Source organism: Colius striatus, chromosome 4 (genome assembly GCF_028858725.1).
Source record: "Colius striatus isolate bColStr4 chromosome 4, bColStr4.1.hap1, whole genome shotgun sequence".
Taxonomy (NCBI): domain Eukaryota; kingdom Metazoa; phylum Chordata; class Aves; order Coliiformes; family Coliidae; genus Colius; species Colius striatus.
The window spans coordinates 38,498,404-38,517,489 of NC_084762.1; the positions used below are offsets into that span (position 1 = coordinate 38,498,404).

General features: G+C 36.7%; 1 protein-coding gene across 2 annotated transcripts in view; it reads right to left on the reverse strand.

Moving 5' to 3' along the window:
* The window catches only part of DOK6 (docking protein 6), a 246,126-nt gene that overhangs the window by 102,112 nt on the left and 124,928 nt on the right, over window positions 1–19,086 (reverse strand). For both annotated transcript variants that reach the window (XM_061995510.1, XM_061995511.1), the window contains one exon: window positions 2,001–2,120. In XM_061995510.1, coding sequence (XP_061851494.1) covers window positions 2,001–2,120 — 120 coding nt within the window. The remainder of the gene's footprint in view (window positions 1–2,000; window positions 2,121–19,086) is intronic.

A 19,086-nucleotide genomic window follows, 5' to 3' on the forward strand; every position in this document is an offset into this window, starting at 1 on the left:
ATTTAAAATTTGAATTTCTGTCATAGCTCACCAAATGATTCTACTCTCCCATTAGTCACCTTTTCCATAAAATGGTAATGTGGTGAATGACACTGCCAAGTAGCAGAATAAGATAACTAGTATAAACTGCAGTTACACTTCCACTTAACTTATTTTACTGAAGGATTCTGCTAAATAAATTTGAAAGCAATTGCAGCTTCTTACAGCACAGTTAAAATTAATAAAATGCTAAATTTCATACCAATAGTAAGAATCTTCCTTCCAAGTTGATTAAAAGACTCCTAAAATAGAATTTGCTTTGCTTTGGAACAAGACAACTTATTTCAAACATATTTATAAAAATGCAGAGCTGTGCATCAAGGGTATGAGCAAAGGAACTGGACAGTTATCACAATTACTTTTCAGAGATACTGTAACCAATGATTTAGCAGAATATGGTCATCAAATATTAGATTATAGGTATTCAGCTACTTGGTTTTAAAGAATATGGCTAATGATACCCTCTGTGCATTTTTATTCATGTCATTTGTACAACAAATACATGCTTTGCCTCTTTGTTTCCTTTCATTTGTTTACTTAGAACAATAAAGATGCTAATTATGTTCATATATGCTGATTGTCAGCACTGCAATTAATTTCTAGGCTAAGGCAGTGGAATCAAGAGTAGTTCACACAACAGAACTAATGTATGCCTTCTGGAGGTTGTGTGTGTGTAACAATTTCTTTCAAGAACAAGATGAAATGTAGTATTTGCCATCTACATCTGAAAACTGCTGGACTGCAGAAAGAGCTTGAGGAATTTCAAGCTATTTTTCTGCGCAAATCATTCTTTTGACAAGATTTATTTCCTTTCACATTTGTGAAGGAACTCCATGTGCTCATAGTTCTTTTTAATAGCATCATATGAATTTTATATCTCTAGCCCATGAGCACATAGCAGGGTGCTTTGAATAGTGTCTGATCACTGACATATTGTCACATTCCTACATTAGTAGCTTTCCCTTTGTGAAGGAGCTTAAGACTACAAATACCATGTCTCATAGCAAGCAAACCACGAACACTTGAACTTATAAATCATACTTAAAAAGACCTCATTTTTGAAAAAAAACTCCTTAAAGATTTCTGCACATTTATATTTTCGGTTCTAAGATGTCTAGACTCCTCTACGAAATTAATACAATATAATCGATATAGTGCTATTGATTCTATAATTTAACTACATAATTTTGTTTGTAATGACAGTTGCTGTGATATTTTATTACATTATTTATTAAGGCAGTTTGGTTTATTACTTTGTTAAAAGGTATGGGATCCAATAAAACCATCAAGACAGTAATAACCATTGAGAGCTGTAATTTAGGGAGGAATAAAAGAGAACATTTTGTGTTGCCCTCATGTTCATTAATAGGAATTAAATGACAGGATAATCACAGATTTACTTTTGTTATTACATATTTGATACACTAGCATCCTTACTGTGCATATGTCTGATCTAAAGTTCTATGTCAAATAGCCTTTGGATGAAGACTTACAAGCTCAGGGTTAGTGCTGACTATCATTGCTCTTTTCCCCTGTATTTGACAAGATTTAGATGACCTCAACTTCATTATTGAAGGCAGGTATTAGTTTAAAGCAAATATATGTTTTGCAGTCCAAAGTGATGTTGATATGTTCATCGTTGTCTTTCAAAGGCTGTGGAAGAACAGCTGCTATTTTACTCCTCTTCACAGAGGTTATTGTTTCCAGAACTAGAAGGGTCATCATTTCCCATGACAGGAAAATGTGAATAGAATGAAGACATAAAGTCACTCCATATTTGACATGGAACTGAATCATCTTTATTTGTAGGAAAAATAGGATCAAGCCTCAAAAACACATCAAAATGTTATTATGATGTGATTCTAGCTAACAGTAAAAATCCTCACAACCACCAACACAAGCAAAGATAACACGTGACATCACCTAAGAATTGATTTAGGAAGAATTATAGAGTTACTCACCATTTTGTTCTCTCTGGACTCCAGCAGCAAGCAAATCTGGTTCCCCAAGACTTATATCATTGAGTCTGGTTCCTAGACACTCCATGCAAAGATGTTTGCACCATTCCTCTGCCTCTAGTTCTAGAAAGATAGAAAAAAAAAAAGTTAACATTTTACTCAAGAAAGTGTGGAGTTAAATTGATACCTTCTTACTGACCAGATTTACATCATGAATTACATGATGAAATATGAGTTATTAGTATAAAGTTCCACATGATTTTATTTGCCTTGATTTAGGAGCTTCTAAAAAGCTTTATGCTATTTGGACTACATCTTTCATTTTCAGATGACAGGTGGTGGAGTTAAAAGAGAAAAGAGTAGTGAGTTTTCAAGACAGTATATTTCTAGTGGGCCTTCTTGAATAAATGCAATTTAGAAAAAAGCATTAGACATAGTATTCGAAATTTTGGGAAAATAATGTAAGATTGGTAAGGAGGATTGTAAATATGCTCAAGTGACTTGTATCTGGGGTGTAGAAAAACAGATGTATCATACTAATTTTTGTGTGGCCTTAGAGAGACCTTAGAGACTAAGCTTGAGATTCCTGCCCTGCTATGGCAAAGATCAATGCACAGTGGTGAATTATGCCTGCATGAATCAGTAAAACAGAGGCAAATTCAGCAGTTTCAGTGATCCTCTAGCAAGGACCGAGCACTGTGATACCTGCACTGTGGGTTTCTGCCCAGCTGCTGCTTTGGGGATCCCCTGGTTTGTGAAGTATATAAAAACAAATTTGCTTCTCATTTTATCTGTGGTTTTGTGGTTGTTCCTGCATCCTGCCTGTGTTGGCTCACACAGAAATATTCTTTACTGCTCTTTAGGTGAATCCAAACTATTAAAATACTCTCTGTTTCTAAAAGTTCTAAAGCATTATTCTAGGTGCAAAATAAAAAAAAAACAGTAATAAAAAGATCTTCAAATGCAAAACTTACTTCTTTGCTGTACTGAGTTAAGTTAGTCTGAATAACGAATTTCCTCAGTTTTGTTCACCCTCTTTTGGTCTCAGCACAAACTGGGCATTAGTTGTAGAATTTGTATGGAATTTCAAAACCTCCTAGTCCCTTCTGAGTCCTTCTGTTGATGTACATCCAAGAGCTCCCTATTTGCCAGTCTATCAAGACAGAAATTCCCCAAGGCATAACCTTCCAAGACATCACAATCGCCTCTCCTCCACACCAAACTTCACCTTATCCATTTCTCTAACTTAGCATCACAAAATCTTCAGCATTGGTCAAAAAACCTGACCTCTCAATTTGGTGTTCACAGAGCATGAAATCATAGCTAATAAAATATCGTACAACTAGCTTGTCATATTACAGGATAGGCTTCATCTAAGGGGAGCTTTCTGGAGACCAAGCTTGGCACCAGGCACACACTGAGTATGAACTGTTACAGTCAGTCTACATTTGATCATTCGGAGTGGGTGACTTCAGTAATCTTGAAATGTCTCTTTTAAATTGCCACTTTTTTTTTTTTTGCAATCCTATTTTTGGGACATCTGGAAATGACTTTTGTGACAATCTCTAAATCATAGTGCTGATATTCAGAGAGACAGAAAAATACTGCATGCAAGCCTTGAAGCATTTAGTGATGATGACTCATTTTAAGTAGCAACAATTTATATCTAAGAAAAATCTTTCCATGCCTAATTCGTATGGTGCTCAAATCCTTGTTTGGTTAGGCAGAAACATTTGCTAGACATTAGAGACAGGCATACAATTCCAGGTCTCCAAGGACTTTTGGATACCCTCCTTTGTTCAAGGCCCTGAATAATCCACAAATGGATTGTTCCTGAGTTATTCTGGCTATCTGCCAAGAGAGTTTCCAGGCAGACAGCTCAAATGATAAAGCCTGTTTCGGGATTTTTGAGACTCAAATGTGGTTGTCACAGGGACACAAGTTGGGAGAGCATCTTCAGAGCACTGTAAGCACAGGGATTTCCATTAACTCTTCCTGATTTTTTTCAGTCTTTGTCTCAGATTCCCAAAGTTGGTCTTCTCACAAACTTTCTCAGCTTCTGGTGGTAAGAGACAGAACATTCTGTCAGAAATATTCAGATGATATATAACTTTGTATGTGAGAAGAAAATATTGAGGTAACAACACACTAGTTCTTAATGCTTCTACAAGTACAGCCTCCTCATGGATGTAAGCAGAGAATCAGTGTATTTCTGAACAGTAATAAAAATTCAGGACCTCAAAAACAAAGAAGATAAATTTGCTTGAAAGCCGACCTTCAGAATTAATCTTCTGCTCACACATGAAGAAATTTTCCTCCCATTTTCCCTTCTTCTCCTTCAGCCTTTGCCACTTCGTGGCCTATTTTTGGATATTTGTGAGGTCTGTTGAACCAGAGCCATGCCTTATAAATTTTATCTTCTCATGGAGAGGGCTTCATGTCAGGGAGATTATAAAAGTGGAATATAACACATGCAGCCACATTCTGGCAGCACACAGAGGGGATATGGGGAGCAGCGCACAGGCACATGGGTAAGTCAAACCCCCTCAGAAAGGGGTTCCACCTAGTTGCCCAACATCTGCTTTCAGCTACAAATAAACTCAGTGGAATCAGTGCAGAAAGGCTGGTAGTGCAAAGGTGACAGGGCTAGTGAGCTAGTCCAGTGCTCCTATGTCACCTTCCCTCTCACAATTCTTTCTCTGACACAACTGTATCACAGAACAATACATATACTGACAGCTTATACAAATCCTGATTTTTCTTCTGGACTATAGTCAGGAAATAATATTTTTTGTATCTGCATTTTCTTATTTTTTTTTCACTGTGCCTGCATCCAGACTGAAAAGGTATATTCTGGAAACGTAGAATGAGACAATGGCAAACACACACTAAACTAACCTTTCTAATTTTACACACATCTAAGGAGAAAAGAACACATTTCCATTTCCAGAAATTCAACTAAACATCAGTAAAATTCAAAACAGGACTCAAGTAAAAGTAACAAGTTCTATTTATATGTATTCTCAGACTGCATTTCTACTATGGTTTTTTTTGGGAAACAACCAATCAAATAACTAAAAGCAGCGTTCTAGTAAGCTGTTTCTTGTGAGTGACTTTGTTTTGATCTCCTCAATCCAATTGCCTCTTTTACATGAACATTTAGGTCTTGAAAGCTTGGATACAGAAAATGCCTTTCAATGTTTGACACTGGCAGTCTGATTTCAGCTGCTGCTTCTTTACTGCCAAGCACTGATGATTAGACCCAGATTAGACCATTCTCCAGCTGCCACACATAAGAAACTTATCTTACTGTAAGCACTATATTTTACAAAGTGTAGGCTATAACATGCATTGTATTGCTGTATAACTCAGATTTTGTATCTTACAAAAATGATTGACCTAATACTACAGAAAATATAGTTTCAACACAGAACTGAAATATCTTCTGACAGAACTGTGAGGATTTGCGCCTGCTGTCAGAAACATCGTTATCTACAAATGTGGTTGGAAGGTCAAGGGTATGAGGATACTGTGTGAGTTAGTTTCACCTAATGCAACCTGATAGCTATTGCTTACTTGCAAAGGATTGCCTTCAACCCTTTCCTTGACAGACATGAAATCTTTTTTAGAAGCAGGTGAATTACCTTTCAAAGCCAAAGCCTTATTTCTTCTTTCATTATGTGCATCTGTAAAGCTGTTCACCTTTCCTTTGTAAAAGGTCTATAGCATGCTTTGTGTTTCTGGCTAACAAATTAAGCATTATTTTTAAAAAAATGTAATTCTTATAACTTTTAGTGCATAAATGCATCAGTCACAGTAGCAATCCTTAAGAATGAGTGCTACCACATCACAAAAGAGAAATATCAGTTACTTCTTTATTTTTTACATAAATATATTGCAACAGATGAAATATTAGGGAGAAACCAAGTCATAAAAAACTGTCAGCAAAATTCTTCTCTTGAATGCATGTAGATTAGATTTACTGGTGCTAAATTCTGATTTTTATTTGTAACTGTGACTCGTCATTAAAAAAACTTGAATTCTTAGACTGAATGATGAATTGTAAAGCATGCTTGCACAGCTATTAATAAAACCCAAATACTTGCATTTATTTGATTATAAAATGCTACTATACAAATGTCATGATGTGAGATAAAATGCGACAGATGGGAGACCTTAATTAGGCACTGTTTATTGCATAAAAAATATTACTGGGAACAAATATGCAAACTTGTTACCTGAAAACACACACCTTGTTATTGACAATATTTTACTTCAGTTTACCTGAGCTTCTAGGTCACGTCTGCAGTTATGTATCATTTCTACTTCAGTTCCCAGGTGATTAAACTGATGCTGTACCTACCCCAACTATAACACAGGTAATAACACAGGATGATAAATAAAATTGTTGATATAATAATGATGATGAAAAAATATTGGCAAATGGTGTTGGAAATACAAATTTGTAAAAGAGCTCTTCTGCCACTTATGGTTTAAAATAGTTCATGCTACGCAATATATTTTACAGGGAGGAGGTCATGGGGCATAGATACAGATACACAGATTTATTTCACTTCACTGTCAGAGATTCTCTAGATCTCTAACCTGGAGGTAGGATTGTTTTCAGACTCCTAACTCAGGACTAAGATTTTGCATGTGGGCTAAATCAAATACCTTCTGAATCCTGATAACTTCACAGTCTTTCACATTTAACCTCCAATCTTCACATCACACAATCCTACAAGATCCTGCCATCACACACTACAAGTTGATAGCATAGTGAAATTCCACTAGCCTCAGATAAAGACCTAAAGAGTAGATCAATCCCGCTCAGTTCAGCTTTGTGTCCTTGAGTAATGTCATCTGCTCTGTAAGGCAGTGCTCTCCATTCCAGGAGATCACTTCCATCACTAGCAGCAGCAAATTATCACAGTCATTAAAAAATGACTCGTTTTATATGCAACTCTTAAAGTTTAAAAGCAAAGACAGGGCAGTTTGTATCTTCCCCTTCTCATTCAACCCACACAATATGATGTGACCAAGGCATTAAGTTGGAAAAAAACATGTATGCAATATTGGAGAGGAAAACTTTGTCCTTCTGCAAATCGTAAAACCTTACTTACTTTTTGAGCTTTCCCTAATGTCAAATAAAAACCCTAAATTGTTAGTTTCTTAATTACTGGAACATTTTAATGCTTTTTCTGCACAAATTGATTGAGTTTTCTTGCCTCTGAACTACTTTTATAAGAGGTTCAAATGAAACTGAATAGTCTTACTCTCAATGAAACTGGAGAATCTTTCCTGTTTGGATTATTAGACTTAGACATAATATTCTCTATGAAGAAAGAAAGGTGGAGCAGAAAAGCAACATGTGCCAATTTATGTCTTCTAAAAACCACCCAGACTTGAGATGGGGAGGAGAATCACAGGAAAAAGGCAAAGTTTTGTGGGTTGAGATAAGGACAATTTGATAGATCACCACAAGGAGATAGCAAACAGCCATAAGGACAGCAATGGAACACAGAGAGCTATGCCTGGTGTTACTGCTCACCACCTGCAGTCAGAAGCCCAGACTGGACAGCAGCACAGTTCCCTTGCTCCCAGCAGCTGCCCATATATCCTGAGTGTGATGTCAGTTATGGCCCTTTGCGATGCCTGGTGAAAATTAACCCTATCACAACCAAATCTAAGACAATGCAATAACACTTTTAATTTTGAACTATTTAAAACTATTAAATGTATGTATATTCTTGAATATACCATGAGTTTAATGACATACCCACATTTGTCTATATGACTTGAGTCTTACACATCTTTTGTTTTGGCTTAAGGAGATATTGAATAATGCAGCAATCAAGTTAAATGAATAATTACAGGATATGAACACATTCTCTTCTGTAAATTCAACTTGTTACATTTTGCTAATGCACTTTCTAAACTAAGGGAAGATACAGTTTAAGTATTATACACAAATTAATATTTATTTTCCTATCATTTGCTGCTTCAAACTTGTGTTGGCATAAGGACAGCACAATTAATTATAGCAATTATAAAAAGACATTTATTAGCTATCATAAAATTAAAACTGATATTTCTGCCAAAAATCATCCAAACTTATCTGGAGATACTGCAAGCCAGCTGTGTATCCAAGTACTTATTGAGGTATATGAACACTGACATTTTCCTCACAATATCCTGTTCATTTCTGCAAGTCTAATCAAAAGTGTCAGCTTGAATAACTAACGCTCAGCTACTGGACTGCTATCCTGTCAATAATATAAACATGTACAACATTACGTGAATGCTTTGGAAGACAATAACAGCATTTAAAAAGATTTATGATATTAATGTTACCATCCATTAAACTATTTCCCTAAAACAGACTTTAGTTGCACAAAAAAAAATCTACTCTCATTGCTCCTCCTTTCCACTGTAACACTGCAGTGAAAGAGTAACCTTCACTGAAACACTAAAAGAAACTCCACTCAATGCTGGCTAGCAGTTTCTAAAGACTCCTTAACTTAAGGGACCAGCAGTCACTAAGTTAAACCAGTAGGAAACAAAGTTTCCTAGGTGCAATGTTGCTTGAGAATGTAGTTTTCATACAGAAACTGAACTTGACATGTTTAACATATGAAGAATGTACAGGAAAATGGAAGAAAACAGTTAATCTATAAGACAGAGGTTTCCTTTGTGCAAAACTAGTGGTGATGTAACCATAGGAAATAGACATTTGTTTTCTGTTATTAAAAAAAAGAATATAACTTTACTCAGTGATTAGTCCTACAGAAATAAGTGATGCTGTTCCAGGAATAAAATGCTATTTAGTGGATAAATTAGTCCTTGAGTGTAGATTTAGCGGTATCCTTACACATTGTATATTCTACCTCATGCTGAGGACTAGTGACTCTCATTATATCATAAATGTTTATCAAGTATTAGTGTGTCTAAGAGATCCACAGCAAGCATCATTACTCTAAAATATCCCTAGCTAATTTTCACTCTAAATTAAAACTTTCTTTCAAGTTTGAAGTAATAATTATGAAAACCTGCCTGAATATAGAAGAAACATCTGCATTTTGTCTGAAACCAATGGACCATTTAAAATAATCTGGCATGAGAACTAGACAGTTACCCAGGATTGTCAATCCACATCTGTTTGAACAGTAATGAATGATAAATGACAGTGGCATGGAGGCAAAATAATCTCAGGCAGCTTGTCAGAAGTGGGAATGATATAAACACTACCAATCAAGTGTCCAAAAAAGGTTCTGTCACCGGTAACATAACAACACAAAGGACGCTATCACATCAAATTATGCAGCTACCTCATAATTGGCAGACAGTAATAGCTTTTTTCTGGCTTGAAACTTGGTAATATTTCAGATTTAGTCTACTCCCATAATACCTCTTGGACCTTTCTTAAAGGTATGGGAAATTTCATATGTTCTATGTAAGTCTCAAGTATGTCTCTCTCTCTCTCAGAGAAGCATAGAATGGTAAGGGTTGGAAGGGACCTTTAGAAATCATCTAGTCCAACCCCCCTGTTGAAGCAGATCCACCTAGACGAGATTACAGAGGAATGCGTCCAGGTGGCTTTTGAAGAACTCCAGAGAAGGAGACTCCACAAATGTGAGCAGCTTGTTCCAGTGCTCCATCCCCCTCACTGTAAAATCGTTTTTTCTTAGGTTTAAATGGAACTTTTTGTGTTCCAGCTTCATCCCGTTACCCCTTGTCCTGTCACTAGATACAATAGAAGAAAGGGCTGCCCTGACCTCCGGACACCCATCCTTTATATACTTGTAAATATTAATGAGATCCCCTCTCAGTCTCCTCAACAGCCCCAGCTCCCACAGCCTTTCCTCAAAAGGAAGATGCACCAGTCCCTTGATCATCTTAGTGGCTCTGCACTAAACTCTCTCCCAAAGTTCTCTGCCCCTCTTGAGCGGGGAAGCCCAGAAGTGGACATAGGACTCCAGATGAGGCCTCACCAGGGCAGAGAAGAGGGGGAGCAGAATCTCCCTTGACCTGCTGGCCACACTCTTCACGGTGCATCCCAAATACCATTGGCCTTCTTGTCCATGAGGGCATATTGCTGGCTCATGCTTAGTTTATTGTGAACCTCATTGTCAAACGTTTTAGTCTAGTAAGGGAATTCATATTGAAATAAACAAATACAAATTCTAAGGTTCACTCCATTCATTTTTTTTTAACATATGCTAAATATTCAGTCTTCTCTTTGAACTATTGCAAATCTTGCCACTTGACGAACAGAAATGCTGCTAGATAAGGTAAATTAATCTAAAAGTAGTATTTTCATAGACAAAAATCAAGGTGATAATCACTAGTTTCAATACATGAGAGAAAAAATATGAATCACTGCCATGATATGTTTCATTGTTTTTGTATCTTTGAATACATGACTTTCACTCCAGCCATCTGAGTATCTTCTGCATTAAATCAGCAGAAGACAATGACTACCAGACTAGGAAGACTTTGGAATGTCTCATCCCTTTGGCTCCTCTTTGACTAAAAATGTCTAATTCAAGATTTCCAGATTTGAATACTTACATTTATTAAGCATAGCCCCATTTTGGCTGAGCATGGAGGGCAGTGTTGGTGTTTACTCCTCCTAACTTTGCAAGGACTCTAGGAGATCTTTCTTGCATGGTGCTACATACCATTTTCAAAAAACAACAAACTCCACGGAGGAATATTTTTTTCTTTTGTGCTTCCATGGAATATTCCCTCAAACTCCTAAAACTAATGTTGTAAAGATCTGAGAACTTTCTACTAAAAGAGTGAACAATCAGGATTTTATGTTACTTGAAGAGCACAGAAAAATGATTCAAGGCAATTGCAGACAACTTCTGACTGAATTAATCTTTAAGAACATAATATCATGGTATGTGTTCAATTTGATTTTCAGTTGCATAAAATTTTACTCTCAGTGAAGTATTAGCAAGAGAGGACTGTGTCTTTTACTTTTATCCTTGGAGGATTGTTTTAATGAGATACTATTGCAAAAAGAAATAAAATAATCCATGGCATAGTCTAGAGTTGATATCTAAATGAGAAGTGTCTGTCTCAAACTTCATATCTACAGAATTTAAAATCAAGAGGATTCTTTTTAATTATAAATTATTTATATTTCTTACTCTCATTTTACACTTTTCCTGTATATTTTATTCGCAGCTTGAGTCCGTACATTTGATCCACCTAAATTTTATTTTCATTAAAAAATGTTTTATGAAAATAGACAATCTCTGAATGTCTATGAAAACAGACATTGTCCCATCAAGTAAAATCTCTTATAAATATTAGTCTCTTAAAATAAAATTGTATCTTAATGATGTAATTTCATTCTGCTGGGTTTTGAACAGGCCACTGGTATCTTCACCAATGTGATTATAAGAGAAGAGGCAGTCCGCTTAAAGCGAATCCTAATTTTTTCTTAATAGAATTTTTTTCTTTTTTCTTTTTTTTTACTTTCAGTGGAACATTTCTAAGATTCAGCACAACAAAACTCTGTCCTTTGTTGAACCAGCAAAAGAGCAAATAGATCCAACTTCAGTTATGTCATTTTCCTCCAAGAAAATGAGAATAAGTCTTTATGAATGCAGTCCTACAGAACATACAATGACTAAATCATTTGAAACTTAAAGAATTCTGCTGAATGATGGCTTAAGGTCATATTAACTGAAGAATCACTGATGAAAGGTTGTTTCATTTTAATCTTTCACCCTTACTGAAGAGTAAGCATCTCATAAGGAAATGATAAAGTGTTTAAATTTGATATTTTGGATCATATAAAGTCAGAATTGTACAGAAAGGTCAGGACATAGGACCTTTCAGGGGTGCTGATTACAATGACAAAACAGTATCTGAATCACAGAATCATAGACTGGTTTGTGTGGAAGGGATATTAAAGATCATATAGTTCTAGCCTCTCTGCATGGACACTTTCCACTAGGTTAGGTTACCCAAAGCCCCATCCAAACCATCTGAAAGTGAAGGCGTAATTTATGTACACTAGTGAGTAATTGCCCACTTACAGCTTAGTTGTGAACTGATTTATAAACACATACAGTACTAGATGACAGTACTGTGCCCTACTTGGGAATTGTCACGACCTAAGCTAAATTCAAATTTGAGTACTTCCTATCTGATATCTTTTAATGGAGAGAATAACATTGAAAACTAATTATAAGTAGGAAGAAGTTATTGACAGTAGGGATGAGAAAGTTGATCACTGTCACTTACAAATAATCTAGCACCATCAGCACACTCAACAAATGGGCAAAAGTACAGTACATATGCTACCACATGCCTTCCCTTACATTAACACCTTACTTTCTTTGCACATTAATACACTATTTTATAAGTTTCAAAAGCAATTAAAATTGAAAACCAGCTTTAAGTCTATTTAAGCCTATTTAAAAACTAAAATGCAACTTGCAGTCAATAGCTTCTTTTTATTGTTCCTTCCATTGATTAACTTCAGTTTTAACCTCATCTTAACTTGCAAGGAAGATTTAGTAGCAGTTGTAAGCAGCTGAAATTGCTTAAAAGAAAACTTTAAAAGTAGTCACGTTTTAGGAGAGAAATTGGGAAAAAAAGAAAGCTTTTTTAGAGCTGGAAGACTCATTTCTATGTATAGTTTATGAAAATATTGTATGAATGTACTTGAACAGCAGTTACAGAATATATGTTCACATTTTCTTTTTTCAGTGCAATCTTCATACAAAAAAGACTAAATTGCAATTAAGAAGAGAGTTGTACTTTGTACCACTTTTTAAAACCATGTTACTTTAAAACTACATTAAAAAGAGCACTGACTGTGACAATAAACTTTTTTGATTTTTTTTTAAGCTTCTCTGGACAATTGAAGCATAATTTTCTTCTTGGCCTAAGCCTGAATTTACTTCTTTGAAATAAATAAGAAAGATTTGGCATAAAATCTCTACAGAATTTAAGACTAAACATCCCAAAATGACAGAGGAACTACTCACACAGTAAAAGTCATTCAGGAAAACATTCTTATTTATTTATTTACCAGGGAAAAGGCCAAGTCCTCTCTTTGAGAGATTTAATGCTGTCTTGCTTAGAACTTCATCCCAGGATCATAAATTATTGTAAGCAGAGGCATCTCATTTGTCTGGGAATACACTGTTTGGATTAATTGGTGTATATGTGATTCATTTGCATATCTACCTGTAAACTAGGAATCGATATCATTGTATGAAAGAATCTGTTTTATGTTTGGAAGTAGAACCCTATTTCTCATTAAATCTCAAAGAAGAGGCCAAGCTCAGAAATGCTAGACTACTTTCAGAAAGTACAGTCTTGATAAGACTATTATAAAAACCAATGCATGATTACTGGGAAGGAGATGACACTAAACAAAAAAAAAAAAAAAAAAAAAAGTGGTACTGCATAAAAATCACAAAAAGGACTGGATACATCTCTAGGTAAGAGACTGTTTTGTGTACTGCTCTCAGAGGTTATAAGGCCATAATTATTTACTGGGAAGCTTCTTGTACTTTTCTGAAGGAAGTACATTTTCTACTTTTATTTGGAGGACATGACAAATTACAGACGTGGTAGTCTTTTCAAATACACAGGAAAAGTGAACAATTTCAATTACTGATGTTTAGAGTTATTTCTACTTAAAATGTATTTACTTATTTTCTTAAAGTTAAGCCATATTTCAATACACTTTCCCATGATATATTCCCAAAATAACTAAAAATCTAAATGTACTGTGACAATGCATTAAATAACTTTAGAAAATCTCACATAAGCATGTGGTCAGATTCACAAAAAAAGCTTTGTCTGCCTGTCACTATATATCTACAGTAGTCCCACATATGGTTTAAGTCTTAAAAATCACTCTAATTCTCACTGCTAGCCAGCAGTAAAATGCAAATTTCTTTAGCAGTCACTCTGACTGCAGTTGCCACTAGTGATTGCTCAACAGCCCACTGGACTGGGTTAATGCTGATAATAATATTTGTGTTGGCAGTGGGCTTCTAGTAACCTTTCAAAATGTTATATGTTAATCTTTGGGGTTTCTGTTTGATTGCTTTTTTTTTCCATTTTAATGTGTACAAATTTGTCCAAAGTTTGTATCCCTAGATTGTAAATAAAATAGAATATACCATGCTGAATACATGACTAAGTATACATTACTAGCACATAAAACGTAATGGGCTTTACACATGCTATTCTTCTCAGATTCTCTCCATTCAGTGACAAAGTTTTTCAAATGGCTTGAAACAGTTAACCTGCTAAAAGTCCCATATACCTTAAACACTGTAGGTATTCAAATGCAATGCAAGCTGAATACTGACATAGAATAAGAAATAGACTGTGTGCTTCGGGTTTGGAGCAGTAAATCATCATGTTATTCATTGAACTCTCCCTGGGCTCTGTTAGCCATATCTCATCTGTCAGTACTATGAATTCAATCTTTAAACTAATGTCATTATTTTTGTGCTGTCACCAAATGTAAGCTGTTCTCAAGAGAGGATACGAATCGCAGAAGTCATATAATTTTACAGGGTGATACATATTTATAAATCCCAAGAGATCTGATCCACATTCCATGTAGATAAGCAGAAGTCCTTTTATCTCATCTGATATCTGGAACACTACAGTGTTAGCAAACTTGTGGAGAGCAGATAGGGTATTACACTAATCTCAAAAGAAGTAGAAATATGCCCAAACACAAGAGGTATGAGTTAAATTATTGTAGTTTCTATTATTTTTACATAAAACTTTTAAATGTGAAAAAATAACGGCAAAAAAGGAAACAATTTAGAAGACAAACAACTATGTATTTCTCTGTTAGTACATTATGACATCAGAAACATCCCAGTACCTTTCAGAAGAGCTGACAGAAAGGATTAAGAGTTTGAGTGATAATTAAATAGATGTTCTTAAATCCCGAAAGCCTTACTACTACTAGTCTGTGGTGGTTTAACCCTGGCAAGGTGCCAGTTGCCCATCACTCCTCCTCCTAAATTGGACAGGGGATAGAGAAATATAACAAAGGGCTCGGAAGTCAAGATAAGGACATGGAGATCACTCAGCAATTACCATCACTGGCAAAACAGACTCAGCTTGGGGAGAAATGGTTTGATTTATTAACAATCAATAAAAATAGAGCAAAAACTGAATCTTAAAACACCTTCCCCCACCCCTCCCTTCTCTCCCCAGCAGTGCAGGGGGATGGTGAATGGGGGTTACAGTCAGTTCAACACAGCTGCTCTTTGCTGCTGCTTCCTCTCAGGGAGAGGATTCCTCACACTTCCCCTGGTACAGTGTAAGGTCCCACTCATGGGAGACAGTCCTCCACAAACTTCTCTGACATAAGTCCTTCCCACAGGATGCAGTTCTTCACAAACTGCCCCAACGTGGGTCATCCATGGAGGAAACAGTTCTTCAGGAACATATTGTTCCAGCATTGATCCCCCACAGGATCATAAGTGCTGACAGCAAATCTGGTCCAGCATGGGCTCCTCTCCGTTCATGGGTTACCAGGTCCTGCCAGGAACTTGCTCCAACGTGGACTTCCCACAGGGTGACCACCTCCTTCAGGCATCCACCCGCTTCAGCATGGGGTCCTCCATGGGCTGCGGGTGGATCTCTGCTCCCCCTTGAACCAACATGAACTGCAGTGGGACAGTATGCTTCACCATGGCCTTCACAACAGGTCACAGGGGAATTTCTCCTCTGGTGCCTGAGCACCTTGTCTCCCTCTTTCTCCACTAACCTTGGTGTCTGCAGAGATGTTGCTCTCACTTTCTCACTCCCTGTTGTTCTTGCTGTTTCGCAACTGTGCAGCAACTTCTTCCCCTCCTCAAATATATTTATCACAGAGGCATTATCTCCATCACTAATAGGCTCGGCCTTGGACAGTGGTGTGTCCATCTGAGAGCTGACTGTCACTGGCCCTATCAGATACAGAGAAAGCTTCTAGCAGCAGGTTTTCTGTCAGAACCTGTGACCCCATGAAGGACTCACACTTAAGTAGTCTGTTCCTCAAGGACTGCACTCCATGGAAAAGACTCACACTGAAACAACTCTTGAAGAACCGCAGCCTGCATGAAGGACCCAGGTTGGACAAGTTCATGAGGGACTGTATACAGCAGGAGAGTCTCCATGATGGAGCAGGGGAAGAACATGAGGAAGACGTGACAGAGATGAAATGTTATGTACTGACTTCAACCCCCATTCCCCATCTCTGTGTGCTGCACACAGGAAGAGCTGAGAGTAAAGCTGAGATCGGAAAGAAGTAAGGAGTAGGAGGAAGGTATCTTCAGGTTTGTTTTTATTTTTCAATATCCTACTCTGTTATTAGTTACCTCAATGCAAAGCTGTTTTTCTTGTTTCAGTTATTCATGAGTGATCACCCTATCCTTGACCCACGAGCTTTTCAACTTATCTTCTCCTGCAGCCGGAGAGTGATAGAGCAGCTTGGTGAGCACTTGGCAGCTACCCAGGTCAACCTAAGGTCAATCCACTAAAATATGCTGTTATATGTTTTCTGATATGTTACATGTGTCCTAGATATGAATGTTAGAAATAGAGGTGGTGCAGAATTCTTTTACATAACAATACAGCCTCGATACGGGCATTGAACACAAACAGCCTCTGCAAAGGTCTGGCACCATGTTTACCGGTAAGAGCAGGTGATTATGTTTCTATTTTGGTGCCAGATGAGAAATGTGGGAAATTTGAAGAGATGTGATGCCTTCCTAATATAAAGGTACATCATTTACGGACTAGAACTGGCTTGCAGCCATCTAGGCATGAAGACATAATGAAAACAAAATTCTTTATTGACTCTCCCCTTCATCAGGTAATGAAAAATACAACCTTTTGCATATAACACACTTTAACTTGGTGTTAACACTTCAACACAGTTTTGACGGTTAAGTCTCAAGACAGTGATGACTTACTTGGAAGTGTTATTCCTAGAGCTGGGTGGGACTTTTCTGACTAAATTCATCAAGTCCTAAATGCATTGTCAGGAATGTACCCATCTCTGCCTGTCTGTCTGGTAGGCTGCTGAAGGATCCACGACTGCAGCATTAGGTTGTAACGGAGACCAGAAGCCTAAAAGCCTGGGCAAGAATAGCTACACTACAGTAATCAGGCTTTGGAGTCCTGCCTGAATTTCAAAACATCTTGTTTGAATTTCCTTCTCACAAAAGCATTTTTAAAATCTATTTTTAAATTGCAGTCTTTGGAACACAGGAAGCAATAAATTTGAAACCACACAAATGTACACTATTACATGTTGTAGTGCTAGGTGCTAGAAACTATAAGCCTAGGGAAAAAAAAAAAAAGAATTAATCTCTTCTGAGTTTACAAAAAACCTATTAAAACACTAAGTCTCGTTCATTTCTCTTCCAAAGTACCTACCATAGCAGAGGTCTTTATAACAGATTATTCCATTAAAGACTACCATATGCACAATGACTAATCAAGATGGAAAAGAGGCTTCTGTTCTATTTTCAACCATATACTGCTATGTCATTCTTTTTCAACCTCAGTACTTCTGAAATGTTTTTATTTAATTATGTTCAAAAAACCTAAATAGACAAGACATAACCTACCTGGAATGATATTTATATATATATACATACAATAATAGACATATACATCTATAAATAGGTATAGCTTATACTTCCTTAGGATGGAGAGGTTTCCCAAGATTACATCTGGCCTTAATTTCTGTCATAAAGACAAACGGAGAATGATTTTTTTTCTGTTTTTTTTGGTCATGCAAAGACTTACTATATATTTTTCTTTACTTTTTGATAATGAAATTTAATTTGTTACAGTTGGATAAATACCAATCATCATTTTAAATGCAGTTGTTCTTAAGAATTCTGTTCTATGATCTTCATAATAAAATCAAGGTAATGTGCCTAAGAACCTGAACAGCATGCAGAAAAAATAACATTAAGTATAATGACAACATTATAAAGTCTTTGAAAAAATCCAATAGCCTCACATATTCCCACTCATATTGTGGGAAGCAAGTAAGAAATTACTTTGCTCAGTGTACATTGACTTATTATGATCTGTTCTGCAAACATCAGAGTGCTTATTAACACTAGGTACTTTTTAAATGAAAGCATTACATTTCCTTGTGAACATCACCCTTTTGGAACCCAAAGTATTCTTTCATAACATGATTCCTCCATGTAAGAATGCATTAAAAAACAACCCTGAAGAGGCTTTAGTTCCTGTATTATATGAAATATGCATTAATTTGAATGAGCAGGGTTTTTAATTTCAGGAAGAAGGAGGCATTGATTTATTTCTGCTCCAGAACGTAGTTGATCCATTCTCAAGTAGTGTGGAAGGCCGATACTGCATTTTTTTCTCTATTTGGCTTTTTTGTTTGTTTGTTTAACTTTCATGTTTCTTACTGGTAATGGCATTTGCAAATCCATACTACAGCTTCACACGTGGATATTTTAGTGAAAGCAGATTCCATATTCGTACATGTAGCTATAGAATCATAGATTCATAGAATGGTAGGGATTGGAAGGGATGTTTAGAGATCATCTAGTCCAATCCCTCTGCCAAAGCAGGTCCATCTAGATCACGTTGCACAGGAACACATCCAGGCAGGTTTTGAAAACCTCCAGAGAAGGAGACTCCACACCCTCCCTGGGCAGCCTGTGCCAGTGCTCCCTCGCCTGAATAGTGAAATAGTTTTTTCTTAGGTTTAAATGGAACTGTTTGTGTTCCAGCTTCTTTCCATTACCCTTGTCTTGCTGCTAGAAAAAAGTGATACCCCAATCTCCTGACATCCACCATTTAGATACTTGTAAATATTAATGAGATCCCCCTGCAGTCTTCTATTTCCCAGGCTGAACAGTCCCAGTTCCCGCAGCCTTTCCTCTCAAGGAAGATGCTCCATTCCCTTGGTCATCTTGGTGGCTCTGCTCTGGACTCTCTACAGAAGTTCCCTGTCTGTCTTGAGCTGGGGAGCCCAGAACTGGACACAGGTCCCCAGATGAAGGCTCATCAGGGCAGAGTAGAGGGCGAAGAGAACCTCCCTCAA